A 24,931-nucleotide genomic window follows, 5' to 3' on the forward strand; every position below is an offset into this window, starting at 1 on the left:
AGCTCTCACCAACCAACAGGGACGCAGGCCAGACACCCGGATGCCAGGGCCTTCTCTCCTGTCCTTCGCACTAGCTTCAGTGTGGGAGGGTCTCTTTCCGAGGCCCCCAGTCCTTCCTACCTGCCATGTTCTGTCTGCTGCTCTCCCTGGCTTCCCTCTAGCTCTCTATCTGATCTTCTCACGTGAATCTGCGTCTTGCTCAACATCAGGTTTTCCTCTGCAGGGGAGGAAGGGGAGGCGGAGTCAAGGATGAATCTCAAACAAGGTGGCAAACTCTGCATAGCCGAAATCTTTGCTATTCTGTGGATGCGGGACAGGTAAGACTCTTAAGCGCCCTCAGCAACCTCACATGGTGAAGAGAAGGTGACAGCAAAGCATCGAGCTGGCTTTTGGAGTTTGTATTTATTTACTTTCTCCATCAAGTTTTATTCTTCACTTAGACAGTTTTCCCTGTGCAGTTAAGTCTTGCTTTAAACTGTAGCTTAAGCACACGCAAGTGTGCAGGGCCAGGGCAGGAGGGTTTATGTGGGAAGCAGTAAAGATGTGGGGCTTCAGAACCAGCAGGGTGTGACCCTCTGCCCAAAGGCATTTGGATTTTAAATGTTCCAAAGCCCTTTGCCATGCAAACAGAAAGACAGTGCCTTCAGGCTCTGCACGGCAGCATCTCCTGCTAAGAAAGGCCTCTCTTAATCAGGTGTTAGTGGTACAAAGAATACCAGATTTTCTAATTTCAACAAATCTGAAATGGGATTGTGTCTTTGGATCCATGGTGCCTCAGTAGTTAAGTGACTCAAATAATGGTGCCTCTCACAGGGACAGATGATGGGATGAAACCCAGTCAGCAGGATCTCAGAGCCCCTCAGACACAACTTTTCTAAGAGGACGGAGGAAGAGGAGCCCTCCACGTAGGCAGTCAGGCTCAGCAGGGGCTCCAGAGGAGCGGGGATGGATAGTCGGCGTGGACCTGGCACCATGGGCAGGGTTGTTAGCACCAGGTAAGCCCACCAGCCATCCACCTGGAGGTGCCCTCAGCTTCCTTTCCCAGTGCAGACCTGGGTGACTCTCTGCTCTCACCTTCAGGCACCATCACCCCATCATGCAGAAATGTAGAGATTATTTTCCCACGGATATTCATAGTGAATTTTCAGGCTTAAGAAAAATTCACATTTTCACCAAACCTCCGCATTCAATCCCCTTTCTCATATCATTCTTTACTTTAACAAAATCTCCTTACTTTCTCCTCTCACCTATATTAAGTTGAGCAGCAAAGTAAGTTCGTTCTGTTTTTCTTAAGTTCCCAAATACATAGACATTTTCTTAAAAATCAGATGGGTTTTTGCAGAATTATATGAGTGACTGGACTAAGCCTAGCACTAAACTTTCCAGAAAAACATTTTTCAATTTTGTAGCTATCAATGCTGTTATCAGCACAGCAAAGGAATTTGGCCTGAGTCATGATGCTAGGTGCTTTGTACATGAGGATCACCCTCAGCCCTCACCACCCCCAGATCAGGGATGAAAGGAGAAGGATAAAATTGCCACAGTCTCTGGAAAGCCCCAAACCCAGTTGGTTGACCTTGGGTGCCCAGTGCTGACCCGGTCAGGGTCACCATCTCATTTCTTGGCATCCCTACTTCATTCTGAGCATTTTTGCTGTGCTTCCTTCCCACTGTCAAAATAACCCCCTATCTTAGCTGTTTCAAACTTCCTCTACCAGTTTTAGAAGGTTTTCAACTACCTGAGTCTAGACAGGGGTTGATATTCAAAACGTTGAACAGTACTCACAGCCAAGTGCTAACCAATCACAAGAGCTGTTACTGTACAAGGGAACAGGGTCCTGGAGGCATTAACCTTGTTCAGACATACCCTTTAACTGGTCCATTGTAAGAAGGTCCAGAGGGTCTTGGAAGTGGGGTCTATGTGGCCAGGGTGGCATTTTGGGGGTCCAGGATGGAAACTCTTTGCTATTCAGTAGAGAAGTATTTAAATATTTTAGTAATTACATAACTGTAATTGTATCTGCAGACTTAATGTCAATTACAATCAGTAGGTAGTGGCAGCCTGGAGTACAGTGTTGAGAACTGTTATGAAGTTATATCCAGGCTCAGTGGGGGAAAATAGGCATGATCAATGGTCATTTCTGGCAAGGGTGGTGGATAAGAATGAGAAATTTCTGCACAAGTGGTGGATGATGATTAGTGATTTCTGCATGGGTGGTAGATGGCAAACAAAGACACCTGTGCCACATATTTGCAAGCCTAAGTAACGTGCCTATTAGTATCATAAAAGAGAATCTGTCAGCATCATAAGAGAGGTTTCGCCATAAGAACAGCAAGCTTAAGACACTGTAGTAGATTGAATAGTGTCCTCTAAAAATTCATGTCTACCTGGAACCACAGAATGTGACCTTATTAGGAAATAGGGTGTTTCCAGGTGTAATTAGTTAAAGATCCAGATGAGCGTATACTGGATTAGGGTGGGTCCTAAGTGTCCTTGTAAGAGACCAAAAAGGACACACAGACATGAGAAGGCCATGTGTAGATGGAAGCAGAGATGGGAGTGAGGCTACCACAAGCCAAGGAACACCTGGAGTCACCAGGAGCTGAAGAGGCAGGAAGGGTTCTTTTCTAGAGCTTTTGGAGGGAGCACAGCCCCACTGACACCTTGATTTCAGGCTTCAGGGCCTCCAGAACGGTGAGAGAATAAATGGCTGTTGTCTTAAGTCACCAAGTTTGTGGTGCTTCATTATGGCAGCCTTAGGAAACTAAAACAGACACAAATAAATATATTGCTAATGGTGGCACTTAGGCTAGTGGGAGCTTTATTTATTTGGGGGGATCCTAGCACCTGTACCCCAACCCTCCATTATAACCACCTGTGATTATAGAAGTTGATGTCTCTGGTATATTATGCTAGGATCTTGGTAGAGCGTGACGTTGAAGTTCTCCGATGAATGAGCCAGAGACCTCTCTGCCATCCTCCATCCTCCCTCATCCCCCCACCTCATCTAGAGACACACACTTGAGCACTGTGGCCAGTTACTGCCAGCATTTCTAGGAGCCAAGTGGGGTAACAGATCTTTTCTGCCAAGACCTTAAGACATGCCCAGGAAGAGCTGACCTTTTGTTACCCTTGAGAGTCTATCAGGACACCAGAATAGCCAATGGATGATTTAAAACCATCTCGCACCTGTGATGACCAAAAATTCTTGGAACAGTGACTATAATTAAAATATGTACCTGAAGTGTTAAACTCTCCGGCCAGTTGAATATTTGCAAGTTGAAAATCTGTCCAAAGTGAACACGGAAGTCAGCCCCAAGTGGCCGACTGTCAGTCCTGGACACTTCCTTGTTGTTGAAGGTCACCTTTAAATACAGCGAGCGCCTCTTGACATCCTCCCTTCGCAAGACCTCTACCCTGCAGAGTGAGACAGTTCACTGGTGGGTCAGTATTCATTTACTAAGTAAAACTGGAGTGTTTGACAAATGGGCACTGACCAGAATAAGATACACTGGAGCTGGAGCTTTAGTCACTTTAGCCTTCATTGAACCAAGGCAGCCATAGGTCTTGCAGAGCTTAATATCATAATATGTGTGATATGAAATAAGAGGCCCTGAAAAGGCCACAGGGGATTTAGAACTGTCCTAAAGCATCACTGTGCTACAGTCTCCTTAATTATTTCAAACAACCCTTACATTTGTATTCCAAAGTTTAAAGTAAACAGAATTATATTATTTGTTAAATGGAGTGAGTTCAGACCATAAAGGCTAGTAGTGATTTATGTTTGGGGAGGATGTTTTAACCTAAAAATATAATAGCATATTGTAGCAGTTGGGTCAACTCTGCTTTTCCAAGATCCAAGTTTTTTCTTAACATTTTCCGATGGTGAGTCACTGCTCACTGGCTGCGGGGGATTAAGAAATGTTCCGTATTGTTAAAGGTCATTTGCATCCCAATAGAAGATAGGAAGTATCCAGGCAAGCATATCATTCTTTTTTTTTTTTTTTAACATCTATACTGGAGTATAGTTGCTTTACAATGGTGTGTTAGTTTCTGCTTTATAATAAAGTGAATCAGCTATACATATACATATATCCCCATATCTCCTCCCTCTTGTGCCCTCACATCCTCCCTATCCAACACCTCTAGGTAGTCACAAAGCACCAAGCTGATCTCCCTGTGCTATGTGGCTGCTTCGCACTAGCTATCTATTTTACATATGGTAGTGTATATAAGTCCATGCCACTCTCTCACTTCATCCCAGCTTACCCTTCCCCCTCCCCGTGTCCTCAAGTCCATTTTCTATGGCTGCGTCTTTATTCCTGTCCTGCCCCTAGGTTCTTCAGAACAATTGTTTTTTTGATTCCATATATATGTGTTAGCATCTGGTATTTGTTTTTCTCTTTCTGACTTACTTCACTCTGTATGAGAGACTCTAGGTACATCCACCTCAATAACTCAATTTCATTTCTTTTTATGGCTGAGTAATATTACACTGTATATATGTGCCACATCTTCTTTATCCGTTCATCTGTGGATGGACACTTAGGTTGCTTCCATGCCCTAGCAACTGTAAATATTGCTGCAATGAACATTGCGACACGTCTCTTTTTGAATTATGGCTTTCTCAGGGGATATGCCCAGTAGCGAGATTGCTGGGTCATATGGTAGTTCTATTTTTAGTTTTTTAAGGAACTGCCATACTGTTCTCCATACTGGCTGTATCGATTTACATTCCCACCAACAGTGCAAGAGGGTTCCCTTTTCTCCACAATCTCTCCAGCATTTATTGTTTGTAGATTGTTTGATGATGGCCATTCTGACTGGTGTGAAGTGATACCTCATTGTAGCTTTGATTTGCATTTCTCCAATGATTAGTGATGTTTAGCATTCTTTCATGTGTTTGTTAGCAATCTATATATCTTCTTTGGAGAAATATCTATCTAGATCTTCTGCCCATTTTTGGATTGTGTTGTTTGTTTATTTGGTATTGAGCTGCATGAGCTTCTTGTAAATTTTGGAGATTACTCCTTTGTCAGTTGATTCATTTGCAAATATTTTCTCCGATTCTGAGGGTTGTCTTTTCATCTTGCTTATGGTTTCCTTTGCTGTGCAAAAGTTTTAAGTTTCATTAGGTTCCACTTGTTTATTTTTGTTTTAATTTCCATTTCCCTAGGAGGTGGGTCAAAAAGGATCTTGCTGTGATTTATGTCATGGATTGTTCTGCCTATGTTTTCCTCTAAGAGTTTTATAGTGTCTGGCCTTACATTTAGGTCTTTAATCCATTTTGAGTTGCTTTTTGTGTATGGTCTTAGGGAGTGTTCAAATTTCATTCTTTTAAATGTAGCTGTCCAATTTTCCCAGCACCACTTATTGAAGAGGCTGTCTTTTCTCCATTGTACATTCTTGTCTCCTTTATCAAAAATAAGGTGACCATATGTGCATGGGTTTATCTCCGGGCTTTCTATCCTGTTCCATTGATCAATATTTCTGTTCTTGTGCCAGTACTATACTGTCTTGATTAACATAGCTTTGTAGTGTAGTCTGAAGTCCAGGAGCCTGATTCCTGCCGCTCCGTTTTTCTTTCTCAAGATTCCTTTGGCTGTTCGGGGTCTTTTGTGTTTCTATACAAATTGTGAAATTTTTTGTTCTAGTTCTGTGAAAAATGCCATTGGTAGTTTCATAGGGATTGCATTGAATCTGTAGATTGCTTTGGGTGTATAGTCATTTTCACAATGTTGATTCTTCCAATCCAAGAAAGAGCATGGTGTATCTGTCCATCTATTTGTATCATCTTTAATTTCTTTCATCAGTGTCTTATAGTTTTCTGCATACTGGTCTTTTGTTTCCTTAGGTAGGTTTATTCCTGGGTAGTTTATTCTCTTTGTTGCAGTGGTAAATGGGAGTGTTTCCTTAATTTCTCTTTCAGATTTTTCATCATTAGTGTATAGGAATGCAAGAGATTTCTGTGCATTAATTTTGTATCCTGAAACTTTACCAAATTCATTGATTAGCTCTAGTAGTTTTCTGGTAGCCTCTTTAGGATTTTCTATGTATGGTATCATGTCATCTTCTGCAAACAGTGACAGCTTTACTTCTTCTTTTCTGATTTGCATTCTTTTTATTTCTTTTTCTTGTCTGATTGCTGTGGCTAAAACTTCCAAATCTATGTTGAATAATAGTGGTGAGAGTGGCCAAACTTGTCTTGTTCCTGATCTTAGTGGAAATGGTTTCAGTTTGTCACCATTGAGAACAATGTTGCCTGTGGGTTTGTCATATATGGCCTTTATTATGTTGAGGAAAGTTCCCTCTATGCCTACTTTCCGGAGAGTTTTTATCATAAATGGGTGTTGAATTTTGTCAAAAGCTTTTTCTGCATCTATTGAGGTGATCATATGGTTTTACTCCTTCAATTTGTTAATATGGTTTATCATATTGATTGATTCGTGTATATTGAAGAATCCTTGCATCCCTGGGATAAACCCCACTTGATCAGGGTGTATGATCCTTTTAATGTGCTGTTGGATTCTGTTTGCTAGTATTTTGTTGAGGATTTTTGCATCTATGTTCATCAGTGATAATGGCCTGTAGTTTTCATTTTTTGTGACATCTTTGTCTGGTTTTGGTATCAGGGTGATGGTGGCCTCGTAGAATGAGTTTGGGAGTGTTCCTTCCTCTGCTATATTTTAGAAGAGTTTGAGAAGGACAGGTGTTTGCTCTTCTCTAAATGTTTGATAAAATTCACCTGTGAAGCCATCTGGTCCTGGGCTTTTGTTCGTTGGAAGATTTTTAATCACAGTCTGAATTCCATTGCTTGTGATTGGTCTGTTTATATTTTCTGTTTCTTCCTGGTTCAGTCTCAGAAAGTTGTACTTTTCTAAGAATTTGTCCATTTCTTCCAGGTTGTCCATTTTATTGGCATATAGTTGCTTGTAGTAATCTCTCATGATCCTATGTATTTCTGCAGTGTCAGTTGTCACTTATCCTTTTTCACTTCTAATTCTATTGATTTGAGTCTTCTCCCTTTTTTTCATGATGAGTCTGGCTAATGGTTTATCAATTTTGTTTATCTTCTCAAAGAACCAGCTTTTAGATTTATTGATCTTTACTATAGTTTCCTTCATTTCTTTTTCATTTATTTCTGATCTGATCTTTATTATTTCTTTTCTTCTGCTAACTTTGTGTTTTTTTAAAATTCTTCTTTCTCTGCTTTAGGTGTATGGTTAGGTTGTTTATTTGAGATGTTTCTTGTTTCTTGAGGTAGGATTGTATTGCTATAAACTTCCCTCTTAGAACTGCTTTTGCTGCATCCCATAGGTTTTGGGTCATCGTGTTTTCATTGTCATTTGTTTCTAGGTGTTTTCTGATTTCCTCTTTGATTTCTTCAGTGATATCTTGGTTATTAGTAGTGTATTGTTTAGCCTCCATGTGTTTGTATCTTTTACAGATTTTTTCCTGTAATTGATATCTAGTCTCATAGCATTTTGGTCAGAAAATATACTTGATATGATTTCAATTTTCTTAAATTTACCAAGGCTTGATTTGTGACCAAAGATATGATCTATCCTGCAGAATGTTCCATGAGCACTTGAGAAGAAAGTGTATTCTGTTGTTTTTGGATGCAATGTCCTGAAAATATCAATTAAGTCCATCTTGTTTAATGTATCATTTAAAGCTTGTGTTTTCTTATTTATTTTCATTTTGGATGATCTGTCCATTGGTGAAAGTTGGGTTTTAAAGTCCCCTACTATGAATGTGATACTGTTGATTTCCCCTTCTATGGCTGTTAGCATTTGCCTTATGTATTGAGTTGCTCCTATGTTGGGTGCATAGATATTTACAATTGTTTTACCTGCTTCTTGGATTGATCCCTTGATCATTATGTAGTGTCCTTCTTTGTCTCTTGTAATTGTCTTTATTTTAAAGTCTATTTTGTGTGATATGAGAATTGCTACTCCAGCTCTTGTCTGATTTCCATTTGCATAGAATATCTTTTTCCATTCCCTCACTTTCAGTCTGTATGTGTCCCTAGGTCAAAATGGGTGTCTTGCAGACAGCATATATACGTGTCTTGTTTTTGTATCCATTCAACCAGTCTATGTCTTTTGTTTGGAGCATTTAATCCACTTACATTTAAGGTAGTTATCGAAATGTATGTTCCTGTTACCATTTTCTTAATTGTTTTTGTTTTGTTATTGTAGGTTTTTTCCTTCTCTTGTGTTTCCTGCCTAAAGAAGTTCCTTTAGCATTTGTTGTAAAGCTGGTTTGGTGGTGCTGAATTCTCTTACCTTTTGCTTGTCTGTAAAGGTTTTAATTTGTCTGTCAAATCTGAATGAGATAGAGTAGAATAATCTTGGTTGTAGGTTTTTCCCTTTCATCTCTTTAAATATGTCCTGCCACTCCCTTCTGGCTTGCAGAGTTTCTGCTGAAAGATGAGCTGTTAACCTTATGGGGATTCCCTTGTGTGTTGTTTGTTGTTTTTCCCTTGCTGCTTTTAATATTTTTTCTTTGTATTTAATTTTTGATAGTTTAATTAATGTGTCTTGGTGTGTTTCTCCTTGGATTTGTCCTGTATGGGACTCTCTGTGCTTCCTGGACTTGATTGACTATTTCCTTTCCCATTTTAGGGAAGTTTTCAACTATAATCTCTTCAAATATTTTCTCAGTCCCTTTCTTTTTCTCTTCTTCTTCTGGGACCCCTATAATTCAAATGTTGGTGTGTTTAATGTTGTCCCAGAGGTCTCTGAGATTGTCCTCATTTCTTTTCATTCTTTTTTCTTTATTCTGCTCTGTGGTAGTTATTTCCAGTATTTTATCATCCAGGTCACTTATCCTTTCTTCTGCCTCAGTTATTCTTCTATTTATTCCTTCTAGAGAATTGTTAATTTCATTTATTGTGTTGTTCATCATTGTTTGTTTGCTCTTCAGTTCTTCTAGGTCCTTGTTAAACGTTTCTTGTATTTTCTCCTTTGTATTTTCAAGATTTTGGCTCATCTTTACTATCATTACTCTGAATTCTTTTTCAGGTAGACTGCTTATTTCCTCTTCATTATTTTGGTCTGGTAGGCTTTTACCTTGCTCCTTCATCTGCTGTGTTTTTCTCTGTCTTCTCATTTTGCTTAACTTACTGTGTTTGGGGTCACCTATTCTCAGGCTGCAGGTCGTAGTTCCCATTGTTTTTGGTGTCTGCTCCCAGTGGCTAAGGTTGGTTCAGTGGGTTGTGTAGGCTTCCTGGTGGAGGTGGCTGGTGCCTGTGTTCTGGTGGATGAGCTGCATCTTGTCTTTCTAGTGGGCAGGAATGCGTCCGGTGGTTTGTTTTGGGGTGTCTGTGACCTTATTATGCTTTTAGGCAACCTCTCTGCTAATGGGGGGGGGGTTGTGTTCCTGTCTTGCTAGTTGTCTGGCATAGGGTGTCAAGCACAGTAGCTTGCTGGTCATTGAGTGGAGCTGGATCTTAGCATTGAGATGGTGATCTCTGGGAGAGCTGTTGCCATTTGATATTATGTGCAGCCAGGAGTTCTCTGGTGGACCAATGTCCTGAACTCGGCTCTCCCAACTCAGAGGCACAGGCCTGTCACCCGGCCAGAGCACCAAGACCCTGTCAGCCACACGGCTTAGAAGTAAATGGAAAAAAAGAAGAAACAAGGAATGAAAGAAATAAATAATGTAAAATAAAATAAAAAGTTATTAAAGTAAAAAATAAAAAAGTAATAAAAAAAGAAAAAAAGAAAATGAAAGAAAAAACAGAGCAACCAAACCAAAAAACAAATCCACCAATGATAACAAGTGATAAAAACTATACTTAAAAAGTAAAAAAGGACTGACAGAACACTAGGACAAATGGTAAAAACAAACCTATACAGACAATGTCACACAAAGAAGCATATACATGCACAGTTACAAAAAGAGAAAAAGGAAAAAATATACATATTAAAAAAAAGGAAGAGAGCAACCAAATCAGTAAACAAATCTACAAGTGAAGATAAGCTCTAAATACTAAACTAAAATAAACATAAAACCAGAAAGAAATTAGATGCAGAACGCAAACCCCAAGTCTACAGCTGCTCCCAAAGTCCACCGTCTCAATTTTGCAATGATTTGTTATCTCTTCAGGTATTCCAGAGATGTGGGGTACATCAGGTTGACTGTGGAGATTTAAGCTGCTGCTCTGAGGCTGTTGGGAGAAATTTCCCTTTCTCTTCTTTGTTCACAGAGCTCCTGGGGTTCAGCTTTGCATTTGGCCCCAAATTTAAATTTTGGCCTTTGCTTATAGGTCACCTGAGGGCATCTATTCTTCACCCACACAGGAAGGGGTTAAAGGAGTGGCTGATTTGGAATCTCTTGCTCACTCAGGCCAGGGGAGAGAGGGGTACGGATGTGAGGTGAGCCTGCGGCGGCAGAGCCCGGCGTGATGTTGCAGCAGCCTGAGGCACGCCCTGTGTTCTCCTGGGGAAGTTGTCCCTGGATCACAGGACCCTGGCAGTGGCGGGATGCACAGGCTCCTGGGAGGGGAGGTGTGGATAGTGACATGTGCTCGTACACAGGCTTCTTGGTGGCTGCAGCAGCAGCCTTAGCATCTCATGCCTGTCTCTGGTGTCCACGCTGATAGCCATGGCTTGCACCCATCTCTGGAGCTTGTTTAGGCGGTGCTCTGAATCCCCTCTCCTCGCTCACCCTGAAACAATGGTCTCTTGCCTCTTAGGCAGTTCCAGACTTTTTCCCGGACTCCCTTCCGGCTAGATGTGGCGCACTAGCCCCCTTCAGGCTGTGTTCAGGCAGTCAACCCCAGTCCTGTCCCTAGGATCTGACCTCCGAAGCTTGAGCCTCAGCTCCCAGCCCCCACCTGCCCCAGTGGGTGAGCAGACAAGCCTCTCAGGCTGGTGAGTGCTGGTTGGCACCAATCTTCTGTGCGGGAATCTCTCTGCTTTGCCCTCCACACCCTGTTGCTGCGCTCTCCTCTGTGGCTCTGAAGCTTCCCCTCCATCACCCCCTGTCTCTACCAGTGAAGGGGCTTCCTAGTGTGTGGAAACCTTTCCTCCTTCACAGCTCCCTCCCAGAGGTGCAGGTCCCGTCCCTGTTCTTTTGTCTCTGTTTTTTCTTTTTTCTTTTGCCCTACCCAGGTATGTGTGGAGTTTCTTGCCTTTTGGGAAGTCTTAGGTCTTCTGCCAGCGTTCAGTAGGTGTTCTGTAGGAGTTGTTCCACATGTAGATGTATTTCTGATGTATTTGTGGGGAGGAAGGTGATCTCCACGTTTTACTCCTCTGCCATCTTGAAGGTCTCTCCAAGCATATAATTCTTATAGCCACGAAGTTATAAAAAATCAAAACCTTCAGGAGCATTCTTTAATTTTATTGTACATATTTGCAGAGATGCCCACTACAAATTCCAGTTATTGGTTAAGCCAATAGCAACTCAAGTTTGTTAAGGAAATTAAAAGGTTAGAACATAAAAATCTAAAACACACTCAGGGTTTTTTGGGTGGTAGTTTTTTTTTTTTTTTTTATGATGTATAGACACAACATAACACTTATCAATGTAGCTATTTTTAAGTATACCATTCAATGGCATTAAGTACATTCACAATGTTGTGCAACCAACACCACTATCCTTCTCTAGAATGTTTTCATCATCCCAAATAGAAATTCTGTACTCATTAAATTGAGTGGGTAGTTTTAAGTTTTTACCTCTCCATAATTTAGGCCCATCCCAGGCATGAAATTGCTCAGTTGACTTGAATATTTTTTTCTATAAAAGACATTTAACAACAAATCTTTAGAAATATCCAAGACCCCCAAAGACTTCACTCAGGGTTTTTTAAAGGCTTATTCCCAATACTGCAACCTCATGCCACCAACAGACCTAAAACACCTCTGTCTTCTGCATGGCCTCCTTTGACCTGATGGCCTGATGAAGAGGGTGGCTTATAATCACTGGCTTGGGGCAATCTGGTTTATAGTCCCCAAGCCTAGTGAAAACTCAGAAACTTCTTGGTTTCTTACATTCTTGGTCAAAATGGGACTCACCATAAAGGATTGTAAAATAAAGCCTAAATTTTCCCTTTAAAAAAAATGCTCAAAATCACATATTTTGAATGTTCATAACAAAGTTATACGGTATGGTATTTGTGGCCTGAAAGTAGCTAATTTAGTGCTGGGGAACAGTTTACTTATGTATAGCATCTGAATGTTACGAAGTTGAGAGAACACATGAAAATGCACAGTGGGAAGCAGCCGCATAGCACAGGGAGATCAGCTAGGTGCTTTGTGACCACCTGGAGGGGTGGGATAGGGAGGGTGGGAGGGAGGGAGACGCAAGAGGGAGGAGATGTGGGAACATATGTATATGTATAGCTGATTCACTTTGTTATAGAGCAGAAACTAACACACCATTGTAAAGCAATTATACTCCAATAAAGATGTAAAAAAAAAAAAAGAAAAAGAAAATGCACAGGAAGCTACAATGTAAAAGTAAGTTATTAACATATTAATAGAAGTTTGAAACTAAGAAGATTGTGGGGTCTTATAAAGACATCCTGGTTAACCCCTGCATCCTAATGTCTCTGATGCTGACTTCTCACTTTCTATGGTGGAGTATTGAAGATTCAAGTCTGAGATATTCCCTGTGTTCATGATAGGTCTTCTGGGTACTGGAGTATTAGGCCTGGGATCTGGTGGTAATAATTATTTCAATATATTTCCTTTAATAGATAACAGTATGGCTTAACATGCATCAGAATCACCTGGAAACCTTGTGAAAACACAGTTTTCTGGGCCCTAACTCAGAATTTCTGATTCAGCAGGTCTCAGTAGAACCTGAAAATTTCCAACAAATTCTCCAGGGATGCTGATGGTGCTGGTCCTGGGGTTACACTTTGAGACCCATCTCCATAAAGTATAGGAAAGAAATAAACAGCAAACTTAAAAATATATATATATATATATATATATATTTTTTTTTTTTTTTTTTTTTTTTTTTTTTGCGGTACGTGGGCCTCTCACTGTTGTGGCCTCTCCCGTTGTGGAGCACAGGCTCCAGACACACAGGCTCAGCGGCCATGGCTCACGGGCCCAGCCACTCCGTGGCATGTGGGATCTTCCTGGACCGGGGCACGAACCCGGTCCCCTGCATCGGCAGGTGGACTCAACCACTGCGCCACCAGGGAAGCCCTAAAATATTTTTATTAAATTATAAATTTCTAAAAAAAGGACAAACATATATATGTGTGCTTATGAACTTATTATATGTATAGATTTATAAACGTTATATAACTTTTAGGGATCACATACGAATGACTAGAGATGTAATTCTACCAGATCTGGAGGGTGTGCCTCAGATGGCCTTGACTTTATCTCAAACTATAGGGAATACCCACAATTCCTTTGGGAGGCTCTGTGAGGCCTTCAAAGAGAGCAGCTGGCCTAGGAGCAGCTGAAATCAAGGGCCAAGGAGAGATCTGGGTTTCTGTGCCAGGGACAGGGGATGTGCCAGCAGTAGACAAAAAAGACACACTGAGGTTACAGATAAAGGCTCCAAACCAGAAGCCATGCAGGCAGGCACTGTGCAGAGTGTCCCCTACAGGCAGCTTCCGGTAATGAGCTCCTGAGTGGCCAACGGCAATGCGCTGGGTGGGTGAACCATATGAAATCACCAAAATCTGGACAAATACCTGCAATTTTATATCGTCCAACCTAATAAATATCTACAGAGACTTCATAATTCTCCTGATCATTCCATGTCAGTCAGGAGATGTACACTCCAAATGGTGCAGTGTGTGTGTCACACGTCAACCTCATTCATGTTTGGAGCATCTGCTCACCTGGGACACTGGTCGTTGGGTGTCACATTCCCCGCAAGGCTCAACTCTGGGACCAGTGTGGGCTCCCCGGGCCTCCTCCGGCTCTGGGCTGCTCTCTCCCTCACCTGTTGCTCTATCACAGCCTGATCTGTGGGCTCTGGAGGGACGGGTTTCACAGGCTCCTCCCCGGGATCTGGCTCCTTCATCTCATCAGGATGTTCTTCGACTGCTTGTTTGTTTTTCTTCTTTTTGGCCCTCTGTTGGGTAAGAGGCAACCTTATGTCAGACAGGAATTTTGGAACTTCTTTGAAAAGCACAGTCTTCAGAATTAGATAGATGTGGATGCAAACCCAGCTCCACCTCAAGCAGCTGTGTGCACTCAGGCAGCTCACTAAGCCATTTGACCTCTCCATGCCTCAGTTTTCTCGTCTACAAAGTGCGAACAATTATAGGAAACTTTTTCCAGGTCTCTTGAAATGAGGTAATGTCTGGAAAGAACTTATCACATGCCTGGTCCTTAGAGAGAGCTTAAAAAAGTTAACTATTCATCTGTTCATTAGTATTGGTTCTAAAGACCAAGGATACATCTCTTTTTGGCTGCACATGCAGCATGCGGGAGTTCCCCAACCAGGAGTGGAACCTGTGTCCCCTACAGTGGAAGCACAGAGTCTTAACCACTGGACCACCAGGGAAGTCCCAAGGATACATCTTGAAATTAAAGTAAGGCTTGTGAATACAACTGACACTGCAGGTCACCCTGATCTATTACTTATTATCCCTGGATTACTTATTACTTATTGTCCCAGTTTTGCAAGGTCATATGTATAAAGTTATATAATTTTCTGGGGGAAGACCAGAAGCACCAATACCCCACATTAGATAGGGTAAGCCATGTAAAATAGTAAAATAGGTATCACAGAGCTTGACAGGCACATGAGCGATTACCAGGTTATTGCTGGTTCATTCAAACATCTACAGGATGATACAGAGAACTGTTTTTGGGAAAAACTTCCTCTGGTATCAGCAGGCTGGGTGTCTTTTTCAACAAGTGCATTAATCAGTTCATTCTCTCATCCTTTTGTCCCCTAGCGAGGGGGCTGGGAGGGAGACAGAGCACAGCAGGCAGGGGACCCCAGTCTGCCTGCCCAGTTTCCCTCCTCCTGTCTCCAGGTACCTCTACCCAGACCCTTCCTGTCCCCCAGGTCAGCTCTGTTCAAGGCTGTTTACAAACCTGGGCTTTCTTCCAGGCTTTCCACTGCTGCTGTGCACTTCTGTATTCCTCCATCTTCTGTTCGTACTCTTCCATGTGCTCTTCCAACAATTCATTTATCTCGGCCTGAATTTCTGCTTCATATGCTTCTTCATCAGCTTTCTGGTCAACTTTTTCCCTTTAAAATAATTTATAGCACCTTAGTTATTTCTTGAAATTAAGTGATAGAGTAATAATAGCAGCAAATACCTGTATTGGGCTTGCTCTGTGGCAGCTCCTCTCCTAAAAGCTTTGCACAGGTGAGCTCACAACCGTGTGAGGCAGATACTGTTACCTTCAGCATTTTATACACTAGGAGACTGCAGCACAGAGAGGTTAAGTAACTTTCCCAAGAACACACAGCTGGTGAATGGAAGAGCTGGAACATGAACCCAATCTATTTACACTAAGCAACAAAGCCACGCTGTTAGATGATCCAGATGGCACCCTGACACAGTGCCTGCAAATTCTCAGCTGACAGAGGCAGCAGTTTCATTGTAGTTATTTTGTTAATCCTTCAAGTCTCTGAGGAACCACTTCATTATGCTGCTACTAAATCCCTGAAGCTACTTTTTTTTTTTTTGCGGTACGTGGGCCTCTCACTGTTGTGGCCTCTCCCGTTGTGGAGCACAGGCTCCGGACGCGCAGGCTCAGCGGCCATGGCTTACGGGCCCAGCCGCTCCACGGCATGTGGGATCTTCCCAGACCGGGGCACGAACCTGTGTCCTCTGCATCGTCAGGCGGACTCTCAAACACTGCGCCACCAGGGAAGCCCTGAACCTACTTTTTTGACTTTGGATTGACAATTTGAATTTTTCTTTGATTATTCTGCTGACAGTGCATTAATGTTCAGCCTGACCTAGAGCAGTGCTTCCCACAGTGTGTTCTATAGAGTGCTGGTTCTATGAGGTGCCCTACAAAAAAAAGGGTGCTGTGGCCAAATCAACACAAGATTGAACAAATGTGAAGTTTCCATGTTGCTTTGCAAAGGGCTTTACAGAGCCCTTTACATGTGGATGGGCAGTGTGATTCCCGAGGAGGGTGGGGGAGGGCAAGCATGGCATCCAGCACATCCCATCCAGCACTTCAGAGTTGTTTCAACCCATCCCCTGTGTTTATTTCCTAATGTGATCAGTATGGTCTGGCCTGCAGGTTCTCCTCTCCTAAAGTTCCAGCTCCTTTTTAGAGAAACCTAGTCAAGTGCCCAGAGCTGACCAACGTTTGTGTATGTACACGTGTGGCCTGGTGGGTTAGCAGTTAACAGGCTCCCAAGGCACAGACTCTTACAAAGCTACTACTGAAGAAATCACTTGGGAAACACCTGACATTTATAAACATCAGAGAAATTTGGCCCCCGTTATGTTCCATCTCTGATATATATTCATTTGCTTTTCTCCTTGTTAATCAGAGGCATGAATAAACTAGTTGAATTTTAAATAGTTTTGCAGGAAGAAATAATGCTGTATCATAAGGTAGCTAGATGAATTAAGAATGTGAAGAAAGGGCACTCCAAAAGAATTTAGGACACAGCTACTTATGGGTGGAAGGGATGTGAAGTATCACAAAAAGGAAGTTTGTAACCTAGAGGTGACCTTAACGGTAAATTTCCTATAATTTTTGTTTATCCTAAACTTAAGGAAGGAAGGAGAAAACAATCTTGTAACTACTTATGTTCTGCTTCTGGATGGAAGGGATGCCTGGAAGATGGAATATGGAAGCCAAAACACTGGGATTTCTGGAAGACATCCACGAGTTCTGTGGGACAGACTATCTGAATTTGTTTTTATATTATATTATATATTTTATATTAATTGAGCAGATACTACATGGCAGGTGTGCTGTCTGGGACCAGATATCCAGTGGTGACAAGATCCCTGCCCTCATAAAGCACAGGCTTGTGTTTGTCCTGGAAACTGCAGAATGTTTTCTCAGTTTTACGATAATTACAACCCCCCAGCATCACAATTTGCAGCTATCTTTGGCTAAAAACTGACTGTTTTCAAAGCACAGTATCAGATAATTGCCCTCATGTGTCACTTTTCATGTAGATGTATGGGCACATCACTTATACAGATGAAACAAACAGGAAGGGACCAAAACCAGCAGCAGAGATGCTCTTGAATTAATATGCAGAAGATGGTTTTGTTGTGATAACTGTACTCTTAATTATGTACCAAAGTCTAGTCAGTTCAGCTGCATAAATATTATCAAAGCATACTTTCTCCACACTACACACAAAGATCAATTCCAAATAGATTAAAGGTGAATTTGAAAGATTAATCTTCATTAATATGAAGAATACAGGATACAATATAGTAGTGTATCTACTTGATCCAGGGGAAGGATTTCTTCAAACAAAAAGCACTGATCAGAAAAGAAAAGACTAATATATTCTATCTCTTTAAAATTAAGAATTACTATTCTTCAAAAAGCAGCAAACTACTAAAAAGAAAACTACCAAAGATTTCTGCAACACACATCGACAAAGGTCTCATGTTCAGGATATATACCAAACTTCTACAAATTATGGAAAAGATAAAAGGACAAACAATCCAGTTCAAAAATTGGCAAAAGTCTTGAACAGACACTTTGAAAAAGAGGAATTCAAAATGGCCAATTCATGCATAAGAAATATAAATTAAAACACGCCATCAGATTGGCAAAATGTTAATGTTTGACAACATCAGGTGATATGGCTGATATGGGTGACATGGACCCATGGGAACACTGGTCAAACTGAAAGTCAGCACAAACACTGTGGAAAAGTGTCTGCAACCAGCATATAAGTATTTGGAGAAGCACATCCCCTGAGACTCAACAATTCCACTTCAAGGTATATTTCTGGAAAACTTAGGCACATGTACCCTAAAAAGACACATACAAAAACGTCTATAGAAGGGCTGTCTGATTTTATTGTCTGTGTCCCCTTCACTCCCAAACTGGAAGCTCTGGGAGGAAAGAGATGATGTTTATCTCCTTCATCAGTGTAGCCCAAGAGTCTAGCACAATGCATGACAGAGTGGGCACTTAAGAAATGATGAATTGTACTTGAAAACTGAGTAACATTTTTATAACAATTTTGAGAAATAAAATTCATTCTTTTAAAATGTAAAAAAAAAAAAAAGAAGTGCTGTCTATAACAGCTGAAAAATGGAATCAACTCAAATGTCCATCAACAGTAAAACAGATAAATTTTGTTATATTTATATAATGGAGTGTTATAAAGCAAAGAGAATTAACTACAACTGTGTGCTGAAAAGGAGATGAATCTCCAGTAGTATTGAAGAAAAGAAACAGGTGTGTGTTCACTAAAGCATACACACAATATACTTTCACTTATGGAAAAGTCAGATACAGGCAATATTAGACTAAGTGTTAGAGATTACACATAGATGGCAAAGCTATTAAGTAAAAGCAAGGAAACATTGATCATAAAAGTCCAGAAAATGGTTACTTCTGGGACGGAGGAGATGTAATTGGGGTTAGGAACACAGGGGATGCTCAGATACTAGTAATGTTCTAGTTCTTAACTTGGGGAGTTGCACATGGTTATTCATTTGTAATTATTATTTTTAAAATTATTTTTAAAATTGTATCTATGTTTAATACATTTTCCCCTATGCATGATATAACCCAATAAAACAATTTTTGAAAAAAGCCTACTTTCTCAAAACAAGTTTCAAGGGTGTATTTGTAAACCTCTGGAACTCTCGAAGGGATTTCATCTCTTTCCAGACTTTTATGATGGTCTTAAGCAGTGTTCGATCTTTTTCTTGTTCAGCATCACGCAGTTTTCTTGTTTGCCTACAAGATATAATACATGGATATATATTTAAAAGTTATTTAGGTGTGTTTGCAAATTAGGAAAAGAAACTAATAATGCTATAGTGATTGTAGAGTTAATTTCACAGCTACAATATTTCTTAAGTACTAGAAAACCAAAAATATGAATGCAAATTTGAAGTCAATAGGATGCTGGTCTGTTTTTATAGGTTATTTGATTTTGTTTTCTGTAGTAGAATCTGACTTCAGTTAAACTAAATTACCATTTAAAATTCTCATTAATACTGCGCAATCTTAAACAGCCACTTTTGAAGTTATGAAAATAAGGGGCCCAGTAAACGCAGTTCTCATGGACTAAACTATGATAAACAGGAAAGTATGTTGCTGTCCCAGTTAACAAGTATATTAAAGTCTGCTTGTGTTAACACTAATCACCAGTCCTACATTTAGGAGATGAAGTAATATTACTACATCCCTTGGTGAGTTTTCACTGCTGACTAGATTAGAGATATTTTTGGCTGGCTTTGAAGAGGCTTCATTTGAAAATGCTTTCATTGTGATTGATATTATTTAAAGTGTTTGGAAATTATTTAATGCCTTACTTTAAGCCCCCTCTACAAATAATAGCCAAGTCCAGAACCCAAATGTACTCTATTATGCCATTAGTTAGTTAATTAATTAAAAATTTTTTTCTTGGACAAGTATCAGGTGTCATTCCAGGGGATTCAGAAGTGGTTCCTAGGAGATAGTAGATGTCTCTGTTCTCAGGGAGTTTATAGCTTAGCTCAGGAGACAGACACATAGATAAATGACTGACAGAGTGCCCTAGGAAACCATAGCCACAGTGTTTCATGAATCATCACCTCCTGAACCCCAGAAGGAAGGCCTGTGTCTGGAAGTTGGTTGTACTTGTGATGACTTAGTCTGGAGATGGTGCAGAGAAACACAGAGGTCTAGGTTTCTGATCATTCAATTGGTGTCATGGAAAAGGAAGCTGGTAGAAGCTGATGGCCAGTTAGTGGTTGGGTAGCCAAGGTTTGGGACTCTCGGAAGACCTTAGAAAAGCTAGGAGGCAATGAACTAGACTAAGAAACACTCTTCTTGAGGAGCAGTAAAGCATTCTGGTTAAGGGCACAGATGTGGGAACCAAGATACCCAGATTTAAATCCTGCTTCTAGCCGGCCTTGGGCAAACTATTTTACTTCTCCATGCCTTATCTGTAAAGTAGAGACGATAACAGAATTTATTTCACAGGGTTGTTGGCAGGAGTAAATGAGTTAATTAATACTGGAACCACGTCTGACATCTGGTAAGTGGTCCACAAATATTATCTGTCATTACCTAGTGGTCTGTTCTTCTCTCATGCCTTTAGCAGCTATCTCCCCTGCCTCCTTTAAAAAAAAACTGCAATATAAAATTATTTTACTGAGTTATATGACACCTTAAGTCTTTCTGATATATTTTCTACTTCCTTTTTTTGGTCCCTGACAAGATAGTTTCTCAGAAATGCTAAAAAAACGCTTAGCAAGTAAAATTTGACCTATGAGCTAGAGAAGCAAACAATCACAAAAGAATATTTAATTACAGATTGTTGCCAGACTATGGAGGAAGAGGAAAAGGCAACTGTGATTAGGGAGCCGGGTAACACTTTTCTGAAGCCTGATGTAGATGGGGTCTGGAGTGTGGAAAGGAGTCCAGCCCAGAGGTGAAACTTTGGGAGCCACACTGGCATCTAGATGATATTTAAAACCACAGGACTGGATTCACCTCAGGAGAAAATGCAGATTAACAAAAGATTAAAAAAGAAAAAAATCCTGGGAGGAACTCTGAACATTTAGAAGCTGGGCAAAGAAGGAAGATTAGGCAAAGGATAGTGGGAAGGACAGGTGGCCGAAGAGGGGTGAGGGCATCTGAGAGGGTGGTGTGTGGACATAAAGGGAAGAGAATGTCTCAACAGGCACCCTGTGGGGACAGTGCCCAATGCCAAGTACCAGGGGGGCTGAGAGGTCCCCTTGTGCTTAGCAACACGGAGGTTCCCCAGGATTGTGGCAAGATCAGACTCAGGGCAAAGGCGGGCGCAGAAAAGAGGCTAGACTGGACAGTGAAGGAGGGGAGGGAGTAGAGATAGCAGTACTTAGCAAATTTACATTTAAAATACTTATTAGTAAATACTTGTCAGAAGTTTGGCTGTGAAGGGAAAGACAGGGATAAAGTGGTAGCTGGATGGGGATCTGAGATCCTAGACTTTTTATTTGTTCAAGATTGAGCATATGTGAGGGTGAAGATCCAGGAGAGGGTTAAATAAAGTGTTCCCCTGTATTGCATGAACACCCGTGTTTCCTTTCTTAATACAGCCTGGTTCCAGTGCAGAGGACGAGCAATGTGTTCATGATGCCACTTACAGAAAATAAGATGGAAAATGCGTCACTGGCTGAGGTTAGCTGCCCCAACCTGGGACCTATCAGATACCTAGGGGTGGGCTCCAAGGCAGCTGGCTCATCAGCAGCTCCCAGGGGGCTTCAGGGAACAGGTCCGCTTCATGAGGTATCCAGGAACAGGCCATCTGCTTAGAATTTGCTTTTCCACCATGTGAAAAGTCAGTAAAGGACTAAAATCAACTCTTTCACTGCATCAGAAATGCTGAATCTCAGTGGTTTCCATCTCCTGGGGTGGCAGGATGTTTGCAATGTGTCTGCGATCCATGGCTCCACCTGGCATGGTCTGTAGGACTCACACACAATTCTGCTACTGTTTCTCAAATACTGATTAATAAATGCAATCCCACATCAAACCTTCATTGTATCCAGAGTAGCTTTTTGTCACTTTTTCTTACTCAGTGTATACTAAAACAAAAATTACTTTCACGAGGAGGAGGCAATGTGCTTTTCTTTTAACATAAATAAGAATTTTCATTTTTAAACATACTCTGCATACTTTTACAACTACAGTGTACAAACATCATTAATTTTCACTTTGGTAGGAGAATTTCCAACTCAAGGGTAGATTGTAAAGAGAAAAGTATACATTTAAATTCCTTGAATAGATAACTAATAAGGACCTACTGGATAGCACAGGGAACTCTACTTAATACTCCATAATGATCTATATGGGAAAACACTCTGAAAAAGAGTGGATATATGTATATGTGTAACTGATTCACTTTGCTGTACAGCAGAAAATAACATGACATTGTAAATCAACTATACTCCAATAAAAATGAAAAAAGATAAACCCCATGATTTATTAATTCCTGTTCTAAGAATTTATTCTGTGGAAATACTTATACAGGTACACAAATATATACATATAGGAGTGTTAGAGTACAATTTAAAGTAATAAAAAATAGGAATAATACAAACACCTATTAATGGGGAATGTAAAATCTATATAATGTCAGCTCTTAAACAATGATATAGACCTAGATGTACTATTATAGGAAAAGGTCTCAGATACATTTTACATAAAAAAGCAAGTTGCAAGGTGGTAAATGCAATGTGATTCTTTAAAAAAGTAAAATATATACACATAAACCCATCTGTGTATATATATGTATACACACATGTATTTATATGTGGAAGAACTAGCAAAAAACTGTTACCCATGATTTTCCCTGAGAAATAGGACTCTAGAATAAATGTTCACATTCTACATTGTGTGTTTCCTTATTGTTTGGCAATGATCAGGGTTTTAATTTTTGAATTTTAATTATGAAAAATTTCAAGATATAGAAGAGCACATATAATAAATAATATGACACTTACTAACATTTTTTCACATTTACTCAGAATTTATGTTTGTTTGTTTGGCAATGTTAGAGTTCCATTTGAAGACCTCTCCATTCCATCCCCTTCTCTCCCTCCCTGGAGGAAGAAACTGGCATGTGTGTCTTTTCCGTCTGTATGTAACACACATGTGCATACCTGGAACACATTAGTATTGTTTCACATGCTCTTTAGGGCTGTGACCTGTATCACACAGCGAGTCTCCTCTTACAACTGGATTTTTTTTTTTGCGGTATGTGGGCCTCTCACCACTGTGGTCTCTCCTGCTGCAGTGCACAGGCTCCAGACGCGCAGGCCCAACGGCCATGGCTCACAGGCCCAGCGGCTCCACAGCACGTGGGATCCTCCCGGACCAGGGCACGAACCCGCGTCTCCCGCATCAGCAGGCATACTCTCAACCACTGCGCCACCAGGGAAGCCCACAACTAGATTTTTTTATTCAACACTATTTTATCCATGATATATGCAGATCTAATTCGGTCCTTCAAACTGTGGGAGGGAGGTTCCTTATAAGATTAAAGCAGATGGTTTCATTCTGGTGTGGGGTTATCTCTAGCTTCTTACTCTTGTAAGTGATGCTGTGGAATGCTTGCACACACGTCCGGTGCACATGCGCACACAGCTCCTTGGAGTACATGTGTCTGAAGCAGAATTGCCGGGTCCTCTGCTGGCATTTTCAACTCCTCGCTCGTCTCTGGACAAGCTGCTCTCTGAAGTGGTGGCTGTAGCAATATTTGTTTACACTAGCAGAGTGTGCAAGTTACCCTATTTCCCCTGTGCGCCCTCCCGTCTTCATTCATTTTTTGGACTTCAAATTTGGTGTTAATACAATCGACATATCTCGTTATTTCATTTGGCTTAATGTATTCAGTGCATTCAGAAAAAACTCTGAAAATATAAACTCTCAGTAAGTAGAGGGGAAAAAAAGCAGTAGTTATAATGATAGATTTTACTCACCGAATTTCAGATTTATACTCATTGATGGTTTTTTGGGTTGTTTCAAGAGACTTAGGAGTTTTGGCTGGATTAAGGCCCATCTGAACAGCATTTCTTAGAGCTTGGAGCTAGAAAAGATATGGATACAAGATCTGAGTTAGAAGCTCTACTCCTTACTACAAGTGATGTGCTTGGACCCACCCACTTCTCCAGGGCAAAATGATGTCAGCAACCTGTGAAGGGATGTGCAAGCATCCAGCCGTCTCCATGCTTTCACCGAAGTGAATTTTGACAGAGAGCTATTGCTTCTATTTAAAAAAAAAAAAAAGGAATAATAAAGAACTGTGTGTGTCCATCCTTGTTCTGTGGCCCAGATCCAGCTGCTCATGACAGATGCTACTTTTACTCTACTGTCTCAGAAACAAGTTTTCTTTCAAGGTGGGGGGGCGTCTCTCTGGGGCCTGGACATATAATGACATTCTTGTGATATAAAGAGAGCATAAAATTATAGACCTATAGGAGGAGATATTGTGGAGTTATCTCTTATTTGGGTAGTAAGGTTTTAAAGTCAGGGTAAAAATTGTCTATAGTCAAAACTACCCATGGAGATTCCACAGGACAGTGTCACATTAGAATTAAATCCAAAATGGCTAGACATTTCCTTATGCATCAGTTGAAACAACTGACTTTGGTTTAGGTACCATGTTAGGGTAAATTACATATAACAATGAGAATGTCTCTAAGGACACAGAGATTCTCAGGCCATGAATGGTCTCATCATATGAGATCACGTAAGCAAGACACAGCTACCCACTGCCGGTGGGTGAGATCCCTTGCTCTGTTTGCAGGAATCGTTCTTTCAACCAAGTGTGTGCCACTGAATTTGCACACATTAAATGTACATGGTCGTATCCTTTCTTTTGCCTCTAGGTAGGTCAACACATCACATCCTAGACAGAGGGAACATGAAGGAAGCACACGAGCATTTGCTGCTAGAAGGTATTTTTGTTGTTTGGGCTCCTCAGGAGAATCAACCCCCTCAACAATTGGCATGGAAGTGATCATGGATACCTTGTCAGTAAGAAATTGTGCCTTGTGTCTCTGGCGTCTTGCAAGGTACTGGTCATATAACTGGGCCAGTTTGGCTGCCAAAACATGCTCTCGGCTAAAACAGGGATGATGTGTGAAGATTAACCCCGAAAGATCAATGTCCAGTTGGAAATTTCCAGGAGAGTCTCCAGATCCAATCAAATGCTGACTCCTGTGGATGTATTTTACCGCCTGCCAAAGAGAGCAGAGTGTAGGGGGAACACAGTTAAAACACTTCATAGATACTGATCTGATGTGTAATGGGAAAAGTCAGATGCAAAATATTTCCTACCCTAA

At 40.9% G+C, this 24,931-nt stretch overlaps 1 protein-coding gene across 3 annotated transcripts in view; it reads right to left on the bottom strand.

The window, feature by feature from the left end:
* The window catches only part of CC2D2A (coiled-coil and C2 domain containing 2A), a 144,186-nt gene that overhangs the window by 57,926 nt on the left and 61,329 nt on the right, over window positions 1-24,931 (bottom strand). For all 3 annotated transcript variants that reach the window (XM_060103976.1, XM_060103986.1, XM_060103992.1), the window contains 6 exons: window positions 24,617-24,826; window positions 23,567-23,673; window positions 18,708-18,848; window positions 15,027-15,183; window positions 13,817-14,052; window positions 3,240-3,417 (listed from right to left, as the gene is read on the bottom strand). In XM_060103976.1, the coding sequence (XP_059959959.1) occupies window positions 3,240-3,417; window positions 13,817-14,052; window positions 15,027-15,183; window positions 18,708-18,848; window positions 23,567-23,673; window positions 24,617-24,826 (1,029 nt within the window). The remainder of the gene's footprint in view (window positions 1-3,239; window positions 3,418-13,816; window positions 14,053-15,026; window positions 15,184-18,707; window positions 18,849-23,566; window positions 23,674-24,616; window positions 24,827-24,931) is intronic.

This window comes from Mesoplodon densirostris, chromosome 1 (assembly GCF_025265405.1).
Source record: "Mesoplodon densirostris isolate mMesDen1 chromosome 1, mMesDen1 primary haplotype, whole genome shotgun sequence".
Taxonomy (NCBI): Eukaryota; Metazoa; Chordata; class Mammalia; order Artiodactyla; family Ziphiidae; genus Mesoplodon; species Mesoplodon densirostris.